Genomic DNA, 21,637 nt, shown 5'->3' on the forward strand with positions numbered 1-21,637 from the left:
CGCCCGGCTGCAAATTCACTCTTAAGTCATGTAGGTTCACAAGTCTGCAGATCAAATTTCTTGGGAAGGGAGGAGACATACATTTTTATGGGAACCTCTTACTGACTTGCTGCTGACATCCGATAAAACGAATATTCAGGCTGTCTGCCGGCAGAAGAGCCCTCGGCGGTGGGGGGTTACCCATATGCCTCAGCCAGGAGAGTGACAAGTGGCAGATTCTGTGAATTCTAAGTGGTGTGACTGGGAGGCAAATCGCTTGACTTCTCTGTGCATTGGTTTTCCTTACCTGTAGAACAGGCAGGTGGCTGCGAGAGTTAAAGAGAGGTCTGCTGAGCATTCGGTCCACATGGAGCTCCTGGGAAGCAGCCACCGTGTATGGCAGTCCGGTGACTACAGGGAGGGGGCAAAGGCATCAAAGGAGGCGGGGCTTGAAACACCACTGCTCTCCATGTTATCTGGTCTGTAATGCTGAGCGCAGATCACAGTCTCTAATTACAGAACCAAGACGGTTATGAAGGCATTCCCTGTGGATACCCAAAGACGGGAGGAAAACCCAATAAAGACTGCCTGCTGGGAACAGCCACGTGGGAGTTGATCCACATCTTTTAATTTTTAAAAAGAAGCAGACAGACAATCTTGTGCTCTTTGGGTTGCCAATAAAAAGTTTGTTATGCAAAACAGTCCAACCCTTTTCTTTTTTTTTAATAATTCTGTAAATATCTCAGAAAGGATATATTGTATCACTTCTAATGAATATCAAAAAAGTTGTCACAATGACATGTCCCCTTGCTCCCTCTTGCCCTCCCCTCCTCCCTACAGTTACCCAAATACTAGTATGAAATTACAAAACAAAACAAAACAACAAAAAAAAGACAACCCCCAAACCACAAGCCTCCCTCTGCCCTGCGCCATGAGTAGTGTTAAGAGTGTCAAGTGTTAAGGGCCACAAGTAGAACACGTGTGTCTGTGATGAAAGACATCAGGGATCTGTCTGTCCATCTGTCCATGAGGGAGTTGGTGGTGAGGAGCAATAGCAGCAATGGGCAGCCTCCCTCTCGGGGGGTGGGGTGGGGGTACAGCAGTCGAGGACCAACTCCACAGGTCATCTTCAGTATGATGCTGACCTTCCCAGAAGGAATATGTGGCCTGTTTGTGAGCAACTGGCGGGGGGTGGTTGTGCCCTGGATGAGTCCCCAATTAGCTGGGGGATGCTGGGCTGTCATCCCAGGCTTTAGGTGGAAGGTGGGAGAGGGGGGCGCTGGGCAGAACAGATAAGAGTCTGGAAGTTTGGGGTAAATAGAGAATTCCGGTCTTTAACAGGACACTGGGGCCTTAGTGTGAAGAAATATCACCTTTCCACCAGATCTAGGAAATTACAGGAAGAAGGAAAGGATGTCCCTCCCCCTACATGCCATTCCCCAACAGCTGCACAGACAAAGCAGCTGGAAAACTCAGCAGATGAGGAAGAGAGAGAGGTCAGTCCAAGAGGTCTGAACCAGGCAGGAGGGCACAGCACCAGCCTCCCCCTGGGGACCATGTTTGCTCTCCTTTTCTAAGAGCCTGAGGGACAAATGCCCAGTTCCTCCCTCTGATGAGTGTGAACAAAGGCTCCTCACACCTGGGCAGGTCGAATGCCTCTAGGATAATATGTCTGCCCATAGGATCTGCAGTGAATGGCAGGAAGGTAGAGAAGAGGGCAGGGGACAGGAGGGAGAGAAGGGGCCATGGGTGGAATCCAGCCCTGGGCCTCATTGTAGGTCCCTCTCCCCCGCCCCCCGCAGAGATAGATCTTAAGCCACAAATCCTGGCCAGGCAGCTGCAAGAAGAGGTGCTTGCCTTCTGATCATCCCTACCGAGGAAGGAGGGACAGACTGATAACCAAGAAAGCAGGATGGGTGGTGGGACCACCTGCCATAGGGGCTGGGGATGGGCTGGCCTCCAGGGATCAGGGCTAAGCCATACCATCAGTTGTTAGGGAAACACATTTCCCTAATATATCTTGTGATAGGTTTGACTTAAGAGAAGTGGGAGAGAGGTAGGGGGAGCTAGGATAGGTTGGTGGGGGGGGTTCATAGCAAAGACTGACAGAGAAGAGGCCTGCAAGTCAAGTCTATTCAGGCAAAGGTCAAAGCAGTCACTGCAAGGCAGTGAGTCAGGGGAAGACTCCGTTCTATTGCCTCCTGTAATCTGGGGGATGGAGAAACTGAGGCTCAGGGAGAGAAGAGAGTAGCCGCAGTCACCGGATGAGACTGTCATCAACTCCCGATTGCTCAGGAGCCCTGAGAATGATGGGATGTTTGCTTTGCCGTCTTACAGCTTTGACATGTGGAAGGTCTTGCCATTGGAAAAGGGAAGACCAAAAGAAAATAACAAAACACAACAAACTGTCGCTAGGGTGCAGAGGAGGGGGCCAGGAAAGGTCCGACACAAAGTCTGGGATTACTGAAAACCAGAGGCAAATGGGCACCACCCCATCACTCACTTGCCCACAGCATGGATGTTGACAGTATAATACAAGGACTCTAGGAGACATGGGTTGAACCACCCTAGGCCAGGATCTGCTAGTCACTGTACAGAATTATCTTGGTAAGGTGGATACAGCCATGATCACAGGAGTGAGGCGGGGGTACAGGGCACACAGTGGCCGGCTGGGAGTTAACTGGTTAATAGTCCTTTGCAGAAGAGCAAGCCCCTAACATTAGGTGAAGTACAAGATTCAGGATTCATTTACAAGCAGGGAAGGAATGGGGGAGAAGGATCCAGTGGCTGGTGGGACTCAGAAGTGTGTCTCCTTCTCTGTGATGGCAGAGATGGTGCCGTCGCCCTTGACCTTGGCCTCACAGTCATTAACGGTCACCGTCCGTGGGCTGGCCCCAAGCTTGCCCCGCATTTTCAGATCGGCGCTGGGGACTGTCAACTTCTGTAATTTCTAGATGGTTGGAGAGAAGGCTGTGTGAGCAATGCAGCTGGGGCCCGGGGTCGGTCCACCTCTGCGTCCCCAGCTGTACAGATGTTCCTTGGTGCTATGGAGCCACCAGACTGAGGGCTGGGCCCTGGCTCTGCCTTGCTCCTCAGTTCTTGGTGAGGAATTACCTCCTTGAGCTCCCATCACCAGAAATGGGGATGGCTGAGGTCCCACCCTGGGCAGTAGGTGAGAAGTAGGGAGATGGACATACTTAGCCCCTGCAGCCTGGCTGTGGGAGGTCAAGACTAGAGAGTCAGAATCAGGGCCCCATTCCTGCATTGGCGACAGGGGAGCTGCGCTTTGAAGTGGGCTGATGACCGTGCCAGCCCGTCTCCTGATCTCTGGCTGCACCCCTCTATCTGTGGGCCAGGATGGCAGGCACTGTCCAGAGGCTGAGCTTCTGATGTGAATGTTGGTTAATCAGAGTTCTACTCTACCTTGCACTGAGTTTGTCACCACAGCACTGCAGTGAGGGGAAACTCCAGGCACTGAGTATTTCAAGCTAGGCTTAGAGGCAGGCGCCATCCCCAGTTCAGCCTCCATGTGCAGCCTCAATCTCTCAGAATATTGAGCAAGGGCCCTACCTCGGCCCTACCTTTGCTCTGCCCATGGACCAGGACCAGGAAGCCCTCCTGAGCATGGGCCCTTACTTGAAAAAAGTGGCAAGGACTTTGGGATGGCTTAGTACTCAAGGGCAAGGTTGAGCCTCTTCTTTCAGGTGGAAGGCACACTGTCCAGGTAGGATTAACACAAAGACTCATGGGAACTGATTAACCATGCTCCTGTGTGCCAGGCTCAGCATGTGAATGGAGAGGTGGCAGTCCCAAGGTCCCAAGGCCCGAGGCTGGGCCAGATCAGAGGCTCACTCTATAACAAGCCCTGCTGTCTGGGTGGGCAGGGTATGAGCTGGGGTGACAGGAAGAAGCCAGGAAAAGGCTCACAACTGTCAGGAGGTTATTGGAGGGCTGAGTCAGGGGTCCTGAGGGTTAGATTTTAAAGTCCCAGGTCAGTTCCCTCTGGACAGTCTGGTCTCAATATCGTGACCAACTGCCCTTGACTAACATCTCGTATAAGCCACAAATGGGACCTTCTCCATCCATCAGCCTCTGCTGGAGCCCAGGCCCCTACAGGCAGGGAGCTGGAGGATTGCATTTTGGATGGTACTTGCATGCTGTAGGAAATCTTACAGCTAGTGGTAACCTACCCACTGGGGCGTGGCCTCTTATACTATATATGCTGATGTAGAGCCTGCATCTGCCCTCTTTTCCAGTCTCTCCCTCTGTTCCGGTTGTGGATTTCGGTTTCTGATCTCCGTTCCAGCAGAGGATTCCGATTTGTGAGTTACCCCTAAATAAATAGCCATCTATTTCTCAATTCTAAGCTAGAGTGGGATTTCTTTTAAGCTACTGTCTTCACTTGTGTCTCCCTGTGGCCTGTCAGAGCTGACATTTGGGCAAACCTCAGCTCAAATCCTGATTTAAATGCTTTCCCTGTAGGAACCCCCAGACTTCTCACACCTATCAACTAAGGGGTGCTGTCAACCTGTCTAGCAGGTGGGGAGGCTTTGGTAGAATTTACAGAATCTCACAGAGGAGCTTCTGGTATGTTTTAAGGATGAACATCTGCCAAAGAGGAGCTTGCCATAATTCCCCTTCTATCCAGCCCCGGCCTCTACCCCTGCTTAATCTACCACCTGCTCACCTCGGGAAGGGTGCCCTCTGTCTTCCACACCTTGATGCAGATCCAGAGCGGGATGCATAGCATGGAGGACAGAGCCATGAGCCAACCAATGCCGTAACCCCAAGCCGGGTATGTGTACACATTGTTGTACTTGAGAGGTTTGTACTTGACCAGAAAGAAGATGAAGATGCCCTGTGGAGAGGCAAACGGAAGTTCTTGGTGGTGCCTCTCAGCCCTGCCCTGCTCCAAAGGCCCAGGTACCTCAACTGTCCACAGTGAGCCTGAAGTAGAACCATGGGTGGAGGATGATTCAACTGACAGAGCACGGCCTTGGGGTGTCTTCCAATGCTGTGATATTTGTCTGTTCTCCCAGGATCCTTTTTTCTCAGCTTTTTTTTTCTACTCAGAGTTTATTTTAGGGCCATCTTGAATCTGTTCTTCCGGCCCCTTCAATTGGGAAGATAAGCTCAAATGCCCCGAGAACCAAGTACAGGACAAAGCATAATGCATGAGACCATTTTTCTATGTTTAAGTCTCCTTCTCACCAAGATTGGTCTGTGATCTGGTTCCAGGGACATAGCCTAAACTGTGACATTCTCCTCATCTCTGCCACCTTCTCAGTAACAAATCTCCTCACTCATGTTTGCATATCCCTGGTCCCAAGGCAGGTGGACTAGTGTCAGGTCGGTGTACCTGGAACCTAAGACCCTGATGGGGAGAAACAGGTTCAGGGTCCCTCAAGAGTGAGACCCTGCCTTGGCAGGCCCAGAGTCTCACCTGAGACATCAGCTCCACACAGTGTCAGGTGGCAAGGCTCTGGGCTATGTGACCCTCCTCAGGGCCAGCCTCAGCTGAGCCGGCTGGAGCGGAAGAGTGGCTAGTGAGGAAATCAAGGGGCTGGAGGTGGCTTTCTGCAGACCTTACCGCACAGATCCCAGGGGTCACAACTTTCCAGCACCACTTGATGAGTGACAGTGGCCGGTAGCCAATCATGTCCTCGATGTTGTCATAGAACCGGTTGCTTCCTGTCCGGAGGAAAGCAGACAGGCATAGTATTTCAGAGGTGAAGTGAACCTCCCTTCCCTAGCATGAGACGTAGAGTGCTTGGGCATGAGTGTCGATGGAGTCCCTGCATGGAGATCTAGGTCACTTGGGTGGCATTATCAGGTGTGAGAAGTGAGAAGTCCCACTGTGCTCTGGGAAATAGGGCCCTACCAAGGTCCTTAGGTCAGTGGCAGAGGTGGGTCTCTCTGTTCCTGGCTAGAGATATGATAGCTTTCTCCAATACATACTCCCACCATGAGAGGCCTTCGCCAGGACTGGAAGAAATGAAACCACCCTATCTTAGACCTGAACTCCAGAACCACGAGTTCTGCTGGCCTCTACTTCTTAAGTAGTTCATGTCAGGAATTTCTTTGTAGTGGTGCAAAACCAATTAACCCAACGGGCAAGGTGAGGCGAAGACATGGGTGATCCACAGGGTACTGAACTCTTGAGGTGAGGGCCTTCCAGGCTGCTTGTGTGACTAATGGATACTGCTCACAGGCTACATTCTTTTTGCCCTTGAGAAAGCAGCTCTCATCCTCATTTGTGCAAGGAACAGAAGGGGAAATGAATGAGGGTGTGGCTCATGCTAGTGGCTCTGCCTGGAGTCTCTCTCTGGGACACAAATTTCACAAAAGGGGAAACTGAGCCTAAGGGTAGGACTAGCCAGAGATCAGGGTGTCTGGGTCCTGAACATTCTATGCCAGTATAAAAACAAGAAGGTCTTGTGACAATGAGAAGGGACCTGAGTCCCCAGGGAAAGTGCCCAGACAGATACAGCTTACCAGGTTCCAGGGGTCCAGCCTCCACTTACCATACACCCAGCCGATGCAAACACACTCAAAGATGGCCACAAAAAGCAAGCACATGCCACTGGCAGCATAGGAGTCAAAAAGCTGGAAGATGTACATGCCTCCCTGTGGGTAAGAGGACAGACACACAGACAGACATGCAGGTGAACAGGGTTAGTAGCCAGCCCCCATGGGGTCCTTGCTCTGCTTTGGCAGCTGCCAACCATCAGTTTGCTCATCTCTAGTCTGAGCACTACACTCTCTGCATCTGGGTGTCGCAAGGACCTGTCCTGCAGAGACGGCAGGGCTGTAGTTGGCCGGTGGCATCAGAGGCTCCACTGAAACCAGAGTGGAGGGCAGACGGCTTCAACACCTCTCCCCAGATGGTGTTGATTGGTGTGGGATTCCCCTGTGCATGCTGCGAATGTGTTTTCTTTCCATTGGTTAATAAAGCAGCTGCTTTAGGCCTATGGCAGCGTAGAATAGAGCAAGGCGGGAATTCCAAGCAGAGATAGAGGAGAAAAGTAGGTGGAGTTGAGGAGATGCCATGTAGCTACCAAAGGAGACAGACACTAGAACTTTACCTGGTAGGCCACAGCCTTGTGGCAATACACAGAATAATGAAAATGGGTTAATTTAGGATATAAGAATTAATCAGGAATATGCCTAAGTCATTGGCTAGGTGTTGATGGTGCTCCTCAACTCCAGCAGTCTCCAGGCAGGCCTTTCTGCTGATAGTCTTACTGTCTCCCATCTTTTCAGAGGCCTAAACGTATCCTGGGCTCCCTCCAACCTACCCCACCATCCCACCCACTTTCTCTGAGAAGCCCTCCCTCCTCAGCCTTGCTCTTTCTTTAGGCTTCTAGATTTCATTGTTGGAACTCACAATTTAATCCTAAAAATAACCTGTCAGCCACTGAGAGCTCTGAGCTCTGTCTGGGAGGCCCCCACTTTGGCCCTTATTGTGCCTTGAGCCCTCAGCACAGGGCCCAGTGCACAGCAGATCCCCCAGCAGATGTAAATAAAATCACCTGGAGCATGGACTCTGTGGCATGCTACTGGCTGACTTGCCCAGAGCTCAGAAATGGACACACAGTAGGGGCATAGCTCATCTTTGGGATGAATTACTGATGATGGATTGCCGTTGGACCCACTCTATAACACATGGTTGGCCCTTCGATGGCTGACCTTAATGTCAACTTGACCAGAATCAGGATCAACCTGAGAGATCCACTTGCTTCTGGGCATGTCTGTGGGGACTGACCAAAGTGAAAAAAATCTGCCCACAGAGTGGTCAGATTAGAGGACCAGATAGAAAGAGATTTGAGGAAAAACATGTCTTCGCGCATTGCTGAATGAGTATCTCTATCATGGCCGCCATCACCATCCACGGATCCCAGCTTCTCTAGCCTTCCAACACAGACACAATGCTAATGATTTTCAAGTGATCTTCCTGGATCTTCTAGTCCCAGTTTACAACCATTGGGGTATCCAGCTTCATGGGCCAAGTAACTACCAGGTTCCCCTCTCTAGGGAGAAGTCCCAACCATGTAAACCATCCTAGGGAACCCCTTTTTATATTCTGTTCCCGTAGAGAGCCCTAACAGATCTCTGGCATTCTCCCTCAAACAGTACAATATCACTCTTCACATACTGTATGATGTTAGGCATTACGAATAATCCAGAGATGGTTGGCCGGCAGGAGGTATGCTGGTCCTATGAAAACAGGAGGGACCCAGGAAGCAGCAGATGGTTGCTTGTGGGGGTTCTGGCGTGAAGGGGCAACCATCAGATCCTCTGAGGATGAAGTTCGGTGGAATCATTGCCACTCAAAGTCTTCTTCATGAGGATTTGGGGGTGCTGAGAGCATGGGAGGGGCAGGGTGGTAATGCGGGAAGTCCTGCATATGTGTTGCTTTTATTGGTTAATGAATAAAGAAGCTGCTTTGGCCTGTGTTAGAACAGAGTAGAGCTAGGTGGGGAAACTAAACTGAATGGGAGGAAGAAGGCAGAGTCAGTGAAATGTCATGTAGCCACCACCAGAGGAGAAAGGCCTTAGAACCTTGACGGTGGGCCATGACCTCGTGGTGATGCACAGATTAATAGAGATGGGTTGATTTAAGATGTAAGAGTTAGCTAAAAATATGCTTAAGCTATTGGCCAAACAGTATTACAATTAATACAGATTTCTGTGTGATTATTTCAGGAGTTTGGGTGGCCAGGGATGAACGAGCAGCCTAAGTCAACAGAGAGGGAGAGGAGCAGCCAGGACTGGATTTGGGTAGAAATGACATTTGTAAGGAAAACCATCCTGATATATGAATGGTACTCAAAGAACCAACATGCAGGGAAATCAGCGTGAAAGAGCATAGAGGGGTCAGGCTGGGGAAGTCGGGGCAGTGGGCTAAAAAACCAGAGAGCAGTGGCAGGGCCTCTGGTGTCTACTGAGGGGTCTCTCTTGGAACAAGAGTCCCCCAAGGCACCTCCCTTGGGCTGTCTTCTGTGATGCATATTCCATAGCTTGAGACCATGTGTTCCCTCATTTGTCACCTCCAGAGATTGAGGTAAAGTAGCTGAGTAGAGGAGCTGAGAACTAAATGGCAGGGCCCATAGTCCTAGCCACAGGTCACACTGCTGTGGTGGAAGATAAGAAGCGGCTAGCCTGGATTTTCCTTAGACTCAAGCTTTAACCAAGTGTAAATGAGAGAGAGGGTAGGGGCTCTGACAGGCAATTACCAGAACAACTGAGGCTGGCATGGCTCACTGGGCCTACTGTGAACTTCTTCAGCACAATGGCTTAAAGATACCCCTCTGTGGGGGTGGAGGACTGGCATGTGAAGCCCAAATGCCTACTGATTAATAGTCTCCATTGGCTGGAGCACTGGCTCCCTGATGACCCGCTGGGAGTCACCGTGCACCCTTGAAGAGAGCTCTGCATACTGGGGGCAACCATGGCAGGCTGTGCTGGGAGTCAGCGATCTCCACACCAGCACCTTCCCACTAGCTTCTTCAAGGTGTCAGGTTAATCCCCTCCCCAATTTATATGCAACAAATGACTCCATTCTGTGTAATTAACCAGTGCTTAATGAGGCCCTACTCACTGTAGCCTGGCCTCCCCACACAGAGAAGCATGAAGCAGAACCACTGTAGGGAAAGCAGGAACCAGACCCTCACCCCATTCATTTGCTCAAACAGTGACTGCCACTCTCATTAACGTGATAATGAGTAAGAACAGCAATTATCCAGTCACTCACACTGAACACAAGATGCCTCCAGCATCCCCTGGCTGAACAGGGGAGGTTCCTGTTCTCCTGGACCTTTGGGCCTGGGGGATGACAGGGCAGATGAAAGGCTGATTGGGGATCTTTATAACAGCCAGAAGGAAAAGGAGTGAGCTGGGAACACAGTGACCCAGGATGGGGGAGATGACAGGAAGCCTGGTGGGAAGGAAAGCCAGGGAACTTCCCTGAGACTATGGTCTTGTAGGAAGATGTGGAAGAGGCTTCTGGAGATGGCTGGCCTCTGTTTCACCCCATCTGCCTGATGGATTCTAGTTCCCCACTTCTCCCTGCTTCTCTCACAACCTCTGTGTCTCTCAGCAATGGATCTCCCCATCCCCCTTTCCCTGCATTAATTATCTTTGTGCATTGTGGGGAGAGAGACACCTAGTCTCACCTTCCAAAGATACTTGACCCAAGACAGGGACAGAAAGGCTGTGGGGGTGGAATGAGCACATGGTTTAGAAGACCTCCTCACTTCAGGGCCAGGGAGAAGCCCACCTTACCTACGGGGACAGGAAAAAGGAGGAACACACAGGAGGCTGGGGATGAAACACACAGCAAATGTCGCCCAGGTGCCTATTCTGAGAGACGTTCCAGAAAAGCCAGTATTGAACTTGATGTCATGACATGGAGCTGGTTTTGGGCCTGGGAGCTGACATTGTGCTATTCACTGGAGGGTCACCCAAGGGATGAGCAGGGAAACACTGTCTGGCCTGACAGGTGCCCATGTGAGTTGTCCTGTCTAGCAGCAGCCGCCTGTAGCACTAACACAGTGGGGATCTTGTACACAGAGTTTGTATTCACTCTCACAGTGTCCCAAAAGGAAGAGCAGGCTCCCAAGTAGTGGAGAAGGTTCTGGATCTGCCCGCAGCCACAGGGTCTGAGGTCTGGGAGCTGGAGTGTGATGGAGCACAGGTGACATCACTTACCTCTGTCAGCATCACCAGGCCTAGGAAATAGGAGATGATGGACAGGGCCAGGATGAGCAGTTCTCGCCGGTAGCCCCGCCGGAAGACCTTGGGGTACATGTCTACCACGGCAGTTACGAGGCTCTCCACGCACACAAACTAGAGGGAGAGACACAATGTGCGAAGCCCGTGTAAAGGCCAGTCTTGACACCCTGGGTCCACATACCAAGGGCTTCCTTCTCACTGGCCTGCCCTGCACCTTCACATTCCATCCCACAGAGGCAACAGCAAACCCAGCCCTGACTAGTCCCAGTAGGTTCACTGAATGGACCAGGACAAAGATGCTGAGAGAGAGAAGCTACTGCCCAGGGTCACTCAGCACACCATCCAGACTGCGAACCGGCTCCTGCCCCCTCAGAGTTTGTGAGTTACAGAAGACCCAGCCTTTGCCCCGAGGTGGGAGTCTCAGAACTGTCCTGGGAGTTTGGTAATCTGCTCTCGCAGCAGTCTCTCTCTTTGCCATTGTCTTTGATTCTAGGACTCTGCCAGTCCCCGCCCTATGATTGGTGGAAAGCCACACATAGTTCTGTCACCTTTTGGTGGCAGAGCCCAGCTGTGAACCACCTGCTTCTGATGTGGTCTCCTACCTTTGTGCTATGGAGTGCACGTTTGTTAGTTACCATGTTGGGGGACCCTGAACCCCTATTCATCTCATTGACATCTATCTTCCCAGACAAGGTATTTCCATTATACAAAAAGGGTTGGGGCCCAGAGATGGGAGGTCAAAGGCACACAGCTGGGAGCTATTCGGAACTGATGCTCAACCCTGGTCCTCTGCACTGCCTCCACAACAAGGGCTGGTACTGCCAACCTTTCCGCCAGGGTCCTGTGGGTGGGAGATGGGAGTCAAAGAAGGCTGCTTACCCAGGAAGCTAAGGATGTGGACATGTAAGAGGCAAGCAGACATGGGTATCTGCCCCAGCAAGTCACTCAGCTCCTCTAAGCCTTGGCTTCTACCTTTAAACCCAGAGGGGCACGAGCAGAGTCCATGCTTCAGTCCCACCTCCTCCGTCAGGCAGCATCCTGTGTCTCCCTGTCACACACCAGCTGCAGAGCCCTGATTTCCAAAAGCCTTTGCGACAACAATGAAAGGGGAAGCTATCAGCAGAAACAGCCGGCGTGTCTGCAGCACAGCTTAGCGGATTCTGGGGAAGGATTCTGGCTCCAGAGAGAAATTGAATGTGGCTGGATTGACAGACACGCAGTCCATGGCTTGTATATTCAGTGACTCTTGCAAGGTCGTGAGTGGGAGCAGTGCTCACTGGGCTAACCTGGGCACCACCCTCCCTCCTAAGGCTGGAGGATCAGGGCCGCTTCCCTTGTCAACTGTAGCGTAGGATTGTCAGGATGCCCTACTGAGAGCCACCAACGTGGCTGTAAGCAGTTCTCTGGGCTCAGCAGCAGGCAGGGGGGGTTGTATTCTAGGCCTGTGGTAAGAGAGGCCATAGGCTTCGAGCTGGGAGGCCAAGGGGAGGGTGAGATTGGGCTTAGAGAGAAGCAGGGAGGGTGGGCAAGCTGGTGTAGGGGATGAGAATACAGGAGCACTCAATTCACTCCTAGAGCAAATGTACCTGCTCCAAAGACAACAGTGGCAGAGGGAGGGAGGGAAGGAGGGAAGGAGGGAAGGAGGGAGGGAGGAAGGAGGGAGGAAGGGAAGGAGGGATGGAGGGAAGGAGGGAGAGACGGACAGAGGTCGCTAGGACCTGGTGGGCATACAGCAGCTGGGTGAAGGGGATGAAGCACCCAGAGGATCACAAGAACAGGTCACGGAGACCTTGTCACAAGGCCAGAGGATGGAAACTGACTCTTCTGTGTTCCAAGTGCTCCATGGCTTGGTTAGAATGGGGACCCTTGTCCATAATTAGCTACAGTCCACCCTCTTTAGGACTTGTTTCTGCTTTTCCTGGAACTTCTGGCTGGGAGTCACTTATCAGAATGGAAGGACTTAGAGCATCATTTTAAAAACTTAATTGGGGGCCAGATGTGGTGGTATATGTCTTTAGTCCCAGCACTCTGGAGGCAGAGATGAACAGATCTACATGTGTTTGAGGCTAGCCTGGTCTACATAGCGAGTTCTAGGACAGTCAGAGCTACACAGAGAAACCCTGTCTTGAAAAACAAACAACACCTCCCAACGAAAAAATCGAATTGGGATCTGGGGACTTGAGTTCCATCCCCGGGACCCACATGGTTGATGAAGAGAAGTGATCTTCACAAGTTGATCTCTGACCTCTGCATGTGTACTGTAGCAGGTGTACACACACACACACACACACACACACACAATAAATACATGCAACAAATTAAAACAAAATGAAGCTAAAAGCAAACCCCAAACACTTAAATAGGATATTTGCGGTAAAATAGACAACAAGGAGTGGAGGGGCACCGAATAGACTAGACATGTCTATGACTAGAGTCTACCAATAAAGTGGCAAGGCTGCTTAGTGGCCTGATGTGGGAGGCCAGGAAAGGGCCCAGGGTCTAGAAGCTCTAGCACCTGGCCTGTCTAGTCCCTGTTCTTCTGTTCCTCCCTTCCCATCCCTTCCTCCTTCCCAATCTGCCTCTCCCCCCCTCCCCGTCCCACTATCTCCTTCCCTCTTTCTGCACCTCACCTGACTGTCCAGGCCCAGGAAGATGAGCATCATGAAGAACAAGGTGGCCCACAATGGGGAGAGGGGCATCATCGTGACAGCTTTGGGGTAGGCAATGAAAGCCAGTCCAGGACCTGGAGGGGAGGGAAAGAGGTCACTCTTCCAGTGTTTCCATCTACAGGGACATGGCAGCGTTGCAGGCCACTGGACCCAGGTCCCACTCGGATCTCCTGTCTGGACTGTGCTGATGGTGCAGTGTTAATATGTGCCTACAGAAAAGGGTGTCACTGTGCAGAGGGCAGGAATATCTGACCCACAGATCTGTGTCTACTGCCAGCTACTTTCACATTGTTCAAATATTCTCCCCGGGACCAGACAGCAGCTGAGCAAGAGTGGAACAGTCTCCCTACAAGTGGTTCTGAGAATAGTGAGACGCTGCCAAGCAAACAGAACAACCCATATACCATAAGAGCCCAGTGTAAGTGTGCATCGCAGATTCTGAAAACACATCCACATTACAGCCACCATCAGGATACAGAGCATTCCTGTTGCCTCTAGCTGCTCACCACCTCCACCCCTCCTCCATCAGCATCCTGGGCAACCACTGGTAGGGCTTTTTGTTTTTGGTTTTTGGTTTTTCAAGATAGGGTTTCTCTAGCTTTGGAGCCTGTCCTGGAACTAGCTCTTGTAGACCAGGCTGGCCTCAAACTCACAGAGATCCGCTTGTCTCTGCTTCCCGAGTGCTGGGATTAAAGGCATGCGCTATCACCGCCTGGCAGATTTTTTTAACGAGATTAATTTTAAGAGGTGTGTGTGTGTGTGTGTGTGTGTGTGTGTGTGTGTGTGTAAGTATGTATGTGTAAGTGTGTGTGTGTGTGTGTGTGTGTGTATCTGAAAGGCTGGAGGCCAGTAGGGGGTGTTAGATACCCTAAAGCTGGAGGCACAGGCAATTTTGCTAGCTGAGGAATAGTTCGTGTCCCTAACCTCTAAGCCACCTCTCCAACTTTTTTTTTTTTTTTTTTTTTTTTTTTTTTTTTTTTTAGATTTTGGTTGTTTGTGCTGCTTAGGATGGAATTGCTGGGGGTGGCAACTGCACACTTCACCTAAGAAATGCTGATTTCAAATGAAGCCATGCCATTTTGTCATCTTAGAACAGCGTTTGAGGCTCCATGTTCTTGCCAGCACTTGGTACTGTGATTCTTTCAGGTTCAACAGTGGCTTTGTCCAGTCACGTTGGCTTTAATCTGTGTTTCTGGGCACCTTTGGTGCTCATTATTCCCACAAATGTCCCCCTTTATTGGTCCATTTCCTTTTCATTGGGTTGGAGCAGGATTGTTGTTGTTGTTAGATGGGAGGAAAGTAGGCATTGAGGACATTTCCTCTCAGACTATTATTTTTTAAAAATATTTATTTTTATTCTGCACACAGGTGTTTTGCCTTCATGTCTGAGTGCAATGCCTACAGAGGCCAGTAGAGGGTGATGGATCTTCCAGAGCTGGAGTTACACAAGGGTTGTAATTAACCGCATGGGTGCTAGGAATTGAATTAGGGTCTTCTGCAAAGCAGTCAGTGCTCTAACCCATTGTGCCACCTCTCCAACCCTTTGGACTTTAATTTTTTTCAAGTATTTCATTTTTCCCAACTACTTACTGCTAGCAAATAAAAACGGAGGAATTTGTGTTTATAATAGTTTATGCTTGATCTCAGTGAAATCCAGCAATTCTCACAAAAAAAAAAAAATTCACAGAAGTGTCACGTGTCCTTCTCAGAGAAACACCAGGGTGGGCTGCTGATGTGACCCCATCCTTTAGGTAGGCTGGTGTTGGCATCATCTCCAGGGTGAAGCAGTGGCTTTCCTCTCCCAGGGGAGTAGCCCCTCTGGGTTACACAGGACCCTGCTCCTCTATCGGAGCTTTGCTTCTACAGTCATTGCTATGATGGTGCTCGCCTGAGGATGGATCTTCCTCTTTCCTTCCACACCCGTTCAGCAGGAGTCTGCAAAGTCACTCACAAGGTGATTTGTTCGTGCCCCTGTGGGCTCTTCAGTGTTCAGTCTTTTTCTCTGGGTTATGACACAGTAATGATCATTATTTCCTTTGCTGTTCAAGTTGTCCCAGCACAGGTCACTGCAGGCTCTTTCAGGTAGGTTCTGCGTCCTTGTGATACATCCCCAGGCTTCTCTGGAGTGCAGCCTTATCTTCTGGCTTCACTGTGTCTTGGTCTAGCCCTGGACCCGACTGCCTCTTCAAGGGGCCCTGACTGCAGACAGTGATGTTTAGTAAACCCAGGTCTGAACATGGGGTTGTCTGTTAACTGGAGTGTTATTGCAGATGACTCCCTCAGCAATTCCTCTCTTCTGTTCAAGTCTACATGTTTCTATCCACACATGGAAACGGGGAGTCTAAGCATACATGTCCCATGACTTCCAGTACAGTACATTCTAGTACCTGCTCCTCGGAAGAAAATAGCAACCTTGGGATTTACACACATTTATCAGTTTAGTCCACCCCAAAACACATATTCCAGTCAGCAGAATCTCTAGCTCGGATTCCTGTTCTGAACAAATATATACAGTTATTGTTTTGTTTTTTCATATTGAGCCTCCAGTACCCTCGCGGCACACCGTGTCTGTTCTCTGTGTTCCTTAGCACCCAGTGTGGCTACAGGACTCCCTGTAACTCCACAGCACAGTGAGGTCACTGTTACTAGCTTGTATTCCATTTTGTATCCCACCCTACTGTGGATGGGGTGTGAGAACATCACCCAGGGTCAAGGCCAATAAGGGAGACATTCTGGGAAGTATTATCCTTTCCTTCCTCAGCCTATCCTTGCCCTTCCATCCCTCCTCTCATTCTTTTCTGCCCTTCATGACAGCAGCCATTCTCTTTGATTTCCAGCCCTCTCTGTGCCTCTTTTTCATGGTTGACCATACACATTTTCTTGCACCTTTGTCTTTCCCCAGTGAGGGATATAGAAGAACACCCATATTTACTTTTTAAACTGTTAAATACATACCTTTTGGGGGAGCAAAGCCTCACTATGTTCGCCCAGGCTGGCATGGCCATCCTTCTGCCTCAGGCTTCCAAAGGTGAACCACCATGACCAGCTCTCTACACATAACATTTTAAAAATACCCTTTAACTGATATTTTCCTCATTACTTTTTTAAATTTAAGATCATTTGTGTGTGTGTGTGTGTGTCTGTGTGCACATATAGATGCGCTTATGTGAATTTATGTGACCACATGAGTTCAGCACTCATGGAGGCCAGAAGGGGGCATCAGATACTCTGGAGCTACTGGTACAGGTAGTTATGAGCTGCCTGGTGTGGGTACTGGAAATCAAACCTGGGTCCTCTGCAAGGACAGCAAGCACTCCTAACTGCTGAGCTATCTCTCCATCCCCTCCTGATAAGTTTTAAATATACATACATGGTATTATATTTTGTTAACATCATTTTTCTTGTATCCATGGAGATATTAGTTTTTTGCTAATCTATGAATACAGTGCATACTATTAATGGAGTTCCTAACAGTAAACCAACCTTGCATTATTCCTACAATGTTTCTTTTTGGTCAAGACACATAAATCAGTTTATTTCCATGTTTCCCCACAGTGTTTACTGCAGTGAGTTTTCTCTACTGGTTTGTTTCTATCCTTGTTATCTTGTATCTTCCTCTGGTTCAGTGTCAGGCACCATCACACCTAGGTGTCATATCCAAATGTGCTTGTCAGGGTAGCAGTGTTGGAAGGTAGGTTTTTAGGAGGCAATTAAGTCGTGAAGAGGTGAATAGGTCAAGAGGGATTAATATCTGCCTGGGCAGCTGGATTAGTTCTTTTGAGAATGGAGTGATTCTCACAGGCAAATGTTAGAGAGGATCAACTCCTTTGTACCCCGCCTCTTTCGGTGCTGCACCTGTCTATCTCTCTATGGGTTCTTGCTATGTGATGCCTCCATCATGTGGTGGAGCTGCGTAAGATATCACAACACCAGATCTTCCTTTCTCCAGAAACTATTATCAGCTTAAAAAAAAAAAAACCACTCTTTAGAAATTACCCAATCTTAGGTATTCTGTTATAGGAAAAAAAAATGACAACAACTGGAGAGTGTGGACTTGGAAGTTTTTATATTTCACAGCTGATATGTGGAGGAGCGTGATTCTTTACTAATTCGTGGGAAATTCCTATCCACCTTTTGTAGTAATGCTGTAAACCTTTCCCCCCTCTCTCTCTCTCTCTCTCTCTCTCTCTCTCTCTCTCTCTCTCCCTCTCCCCCCACTCATCTATCTATCTATCTATCTATCTATCTATCTATCTTTCTTTCTATCTATCTATCTATCTATCTATCTATCTATCTATCTAATCTATTATCTATCTACACTATATACACAATATACTTACATAGTATATTCATACACATAGGTGTGTGTATAATGTGTTAAGCATCTGCTTAAGTTTATGAGCATCATAGAAGTGCAGCAACTCTCAGGGGCCAGAAGACATATCAGATTTCCTGCATCTGACTGTGTGCACACATGTGTGCACGCCTGTATGTATCTCTCTCTGTGTGGGAGTATTGTATATGTATGGTACGTGCACGTGTGCATGTGTATGTGGAAGCCTGAAATGGATGCTGGGTGTCTTTGCTTCCACTTTCATCTTTAGGGTCCCTCACTGAACCTGAAACTCACAGATCTGGCTAGGCCTTCCAGCCAGGGAGCTTCATGGATCCGTGTGTCTTCTCTCTCCTCCATCCAAGGCTGCAGTTATAGGCTAGCTCCTCCACACTCAGCTTTTTTCACTCTTGGGGTCTTGTGCTTGGGTGGTAAGTGATTTACCAACTGAGCCATCCCAAAACATTTTAAGTAAAAAATTACTTTTTTAAAAGATACAGAACTATTCACTTTTCCCGTTTCTTCTGTGTCAGTCTGAGCTCACTGCCTTTTAAAAATATATTCACCCATATAACCTGTGGGATCAAATCCAGGCTGAAGCTATTCACAGTGGTCCCCAGTGTTCATTATAGTGCTGGGGTCTGTAGATCTGCCTCTTCCTTCACTGTTCAAAAAGAATTAAAACTTTTTTCTACTATTGGGTGTGCACATATGTATGTTGTGTGTGTGAGAATACATGTAGTGGTCAGAGGACATCTTTGTGGAGTTAGTTCTTGTCTATCTTTATGTGGGTTCTAGTGATGAAACTCAGGTCTTCAGATTGTGTGGCTAGTGCCTTTATCCACTGAGCTGCATTTGACTCTGTGTGCCAGAACTTTTTTTTTAAAACTTTTTCAAGCTTTATACAGCTGTATGTGGCCCTGGACATTGCGTATCAAGTGTAGACAGAAGTTTCCACCCCACCAGCCAGCTCCCAAATAACCACACAGAGACTTATTAATTATAAATGCTCAGCCAATAGCTTAGACTTATCACTAACTAGCTCTTATAACTTAATTAATCCATATTTCTTATCTACATTCTACCATGTGGCTCAGTCCCTTTCTTAACACCGCATGTTCATCTTCATTCTCTCTGCGTGTCCTGGTGACCCCTCCCTCTTTCATCCCAGTGTTACCTCAGTCTGGCTCTTCTGCCTAACCACTTCCTATCTAGCTATTGGCCGATTGGTTCTTTATTAAACCAATGAAAGCAGCACATCTTCACAGTGCACAAAGGATTATTACACAGCACTGGCCCCCCTTTCATTGTTGATGGGAGTTGTGGTTTTGAATGAGAATTGCACCCCTATGGACTCATGCATTTGTGCAGCTGGTTCCCAGCTGGTGGTGCTGCTATGGAGTGTTTTAGGAGGTGCAGTCTTACTAGAGGAAATGCATCACTGGGATGGGATCTGAGAGTTTATAGCCTTTCCCCCACTTCCTGCTGGCTTCTCTGCTTTCTAAAGGTGGTTAAAATGTGATCTCTCAGCTTCCTACTCCTAATACCACGCCATGCCTTCCTGCCATGATGGATTTTCTATCCCTTGAAATTATAAGCCAAATAAATAAACTCTTCCGTAAGCTGCTTTAGTAGCGGCATTTTATCCTAGCAATGGAAAAGTCACTAATATGTTAACGAATTGTATTTTAATTTTTTCCTTGGTAGTTTTGCCAAGGAATTATGACTTTTGTTCATCTTTTATATTTTCTTGGTTTTTAAAATATTCCCTATTAATTGTAGGAATTCTTGCTATTATTTCTCTGGTCCTACTTATCTTGGGTTTAATCTGTGTCCTGGTACATAGCCTATTCTTTTTTTTTTTTTTTTTTTTTTTTTTTTTTTTTTTTTTTTTTTTTTTTTTGGTTTTTCGAGACAGGGTTTCCCTGCAGTTTCTAGAGCCTGTCCTGGAACTAGCTCTTGTAGACCAGGCTGGCCTCGAACTCAGAGATCCGCCTGCCTCTGCCTCCCGAGTGCTGGGAGCCTATTCTTGTAAATATTTCATGTTTACTTGAAGAGAATTTTCCTTTGCAATTCTCTGGTACAAAGGCGTATAAATGCCCCTGCGATGGACTGAGGAGCTAAGCACACTGTGAGGTGGTGTGTAAGGCAGCGCTCACCTCTGATGCCATCTACTTTGACCCACCCTCCTCGAGGACCATCATATCTTCAATACTCAGGACCCACAGCACCTTCTCATTACAGTGTGCTTTCTTCAGAATCCAAGTGTCATGCAAGTCAAGGATGAGTTGTCATGGTGAACCATCACCCTGATCACAGCTTATTTGATTCAAACATAGCAACTATGCTTCGGGCTGTGACATGTGTCCATTCAATACGTAGAATGGAATAAAGGAGGGGAGGTTAGGTTCTCCAGGCACAGAAGCAGGGTGTGCAAAGGGCCTGTGGTGGGTGTGGCACAGAAGGAGACAGATCACAGTGGTAGGGAAGTGGCTGGGATGGCTCCAGCAGCCCAGGGCTGTCCAGGCTGTGCTGGGAGCCTGCTGTGTAAACAGGACACCTTGAGGCTGGGCGCAGAATGGAGCAAGACCAAAGTGAGTGATGACTGGGGGCGGCGGGGTGGGGGGGACAGGAAACAGAGTAGCCTGGAAAGTCATTGAAGGCTTTGGCTTCCCTATGAGGAAGGTCAGGGCTCCCCCTGCAGGTGAAGAGACTGGCCACGTCCTGAGAAACCAACCCAGGACAGGAAGACTGCAGTGGCCACATCGTCCTCACCCCTTGAGAACCCCCAGAAGCTTGGGCTTTCCACATCTCACCTCTGCAGACTTACCTGACTCTGCCACCTCAGCAATAGGCACTCCTTGCTCATACGCCATGAAGCCCAGGACGGAGAAGATGGCGAACCCAGCCACAAAGCTGGTGCCACTATTAAGACAGCAGAGCATGATACAGTCCCTGTGTGGAAGCAGTAAGAGGGGCCTGAGTCAGTGTGGGCAGAACAGGCAGCTGCCGCAACTTCCCCCACCTGAGACTGGGGCTTACTGCAGGGCGGGCAGAGAAGCATACGCTCTGACAGCCTCCCAGTTTACAAATGATGTGTCTGTGGTTCAGAGAGGGTGGATAGCTGGCCTACAGTCACACAGCTTCCCCTGCATTGCTAGAAGACGAGGTAGATCACAGGCAGATGGGTGTGACAGAAGGAGAGGAGTCTGGCTTTGTATGCCAGGAGAAGAAAGACTCAGGAGACAAACACTGCTCTGGCTACTGAGGAGAGAAAGACCAAAATAGCAGGAGGGGACTATGCTCCCAAGGCACAAAGCTCAGAGGGTGAGAGAAGCCAGGTAAGTGACTAAGGATCATAGGCCTACAGCCCTAGTAGCTTCCAGGGGAGAGGTTTTGTGATGACAGCCATCCTGGCTGAGCAGGGGAGAAGTTTTGTGGTAACACCCATTCTGGTGAGCAAGGGAGAAGTTTTGTGGTAGTGACACCTATTCTGGCTGAGCAGGGGAAAGGTTTTATGGTGACTCCCATCCTGGCTGAGCTCATTACCAAGCAATGCCCTGTATTCCGTTCTACTCAGGTTCTGCTCAATGAGCCAGCTCACAGAGGAGACCAATCAGAGAAGTTGCTTTGACTTGTTCTTGAGAGGTACTCACCAACTGGGAAGCACCAACATAAAGTCCCACTCAAGGAGAAACCAGACAACAAGTGATGAACTTTATGGAGATGAGGATGATGGCCCAGAGTCTTGGTCCACTCTACCACAGGCTCTAGAATTGAGTCTCTGTAGTGCAGGCTCACAACTCAGATCAGGGAGCATGTCAGCGCCTTGCTCTGTGTGGGAGGTGCACTTGGGTGATCCTGGCCAATGGTGTCCCAGAGAAGAGTGGCATCATGGCCTTAGCCCCTGGGCCAGGAGCTG

The 21,637-nt window shown here is 49.2% G+C and overlaps 1 protein-coding gene across 1 annotated transcript in view; it reads right to left on the bottom strand.

The window, feature by feature from the left end:
- Positions 1-2,776: 2,776 nt before the first annotated feature.
- Positions 2,777-21,637, bottom strand: part of Slc6a11 (solute carrier family 6 member 11) — a 122,950-nt gene continuing 104,089 nt past the window's right edge. Inside the window, exons 8-14 of the mRNA XM_038319605.1 lie at positions 20,546-20,670; positions 13,344-13,456; positions 10,690-10,827; positions 6,504-6,606; positions 5,570-5,670; positions 4,667-4,837; positions 2,777-2,929 (exon numbers count right to left, since the gene is read on the bottom strand). Coding sequence (XP_038175533.1) covers positions 2,777-2,929; positions 4,667-4,837; positions 5,570-5,670; positions 6,504-6,606; positions 10,690-10,827; positions 13,344-13,456; positions 20,546-20,670 — 904 coding nt within the window. The remainder of the gene's footprint in view (positions 2,930-4,666; positions 4,838-5,569; positions 5,671-6,503; positions 6,607-10,689; positions 10,828-13,343; positions 13,457-20,545; positions 20,671-21,637) is intronic.

This window comes from Arvicola amphibius, chromosome 2, assembly GCF_903992535.2.
Source record: "Arvicola amphibius chromosome 2, mArvAmp1.2, whole genome shotgun sequence".
NCBI lineage: Eukaryota > Metazoa > Chordata > Mammalia > Rodentia > Cricetidae > Arvicola > Arvicola amphibius.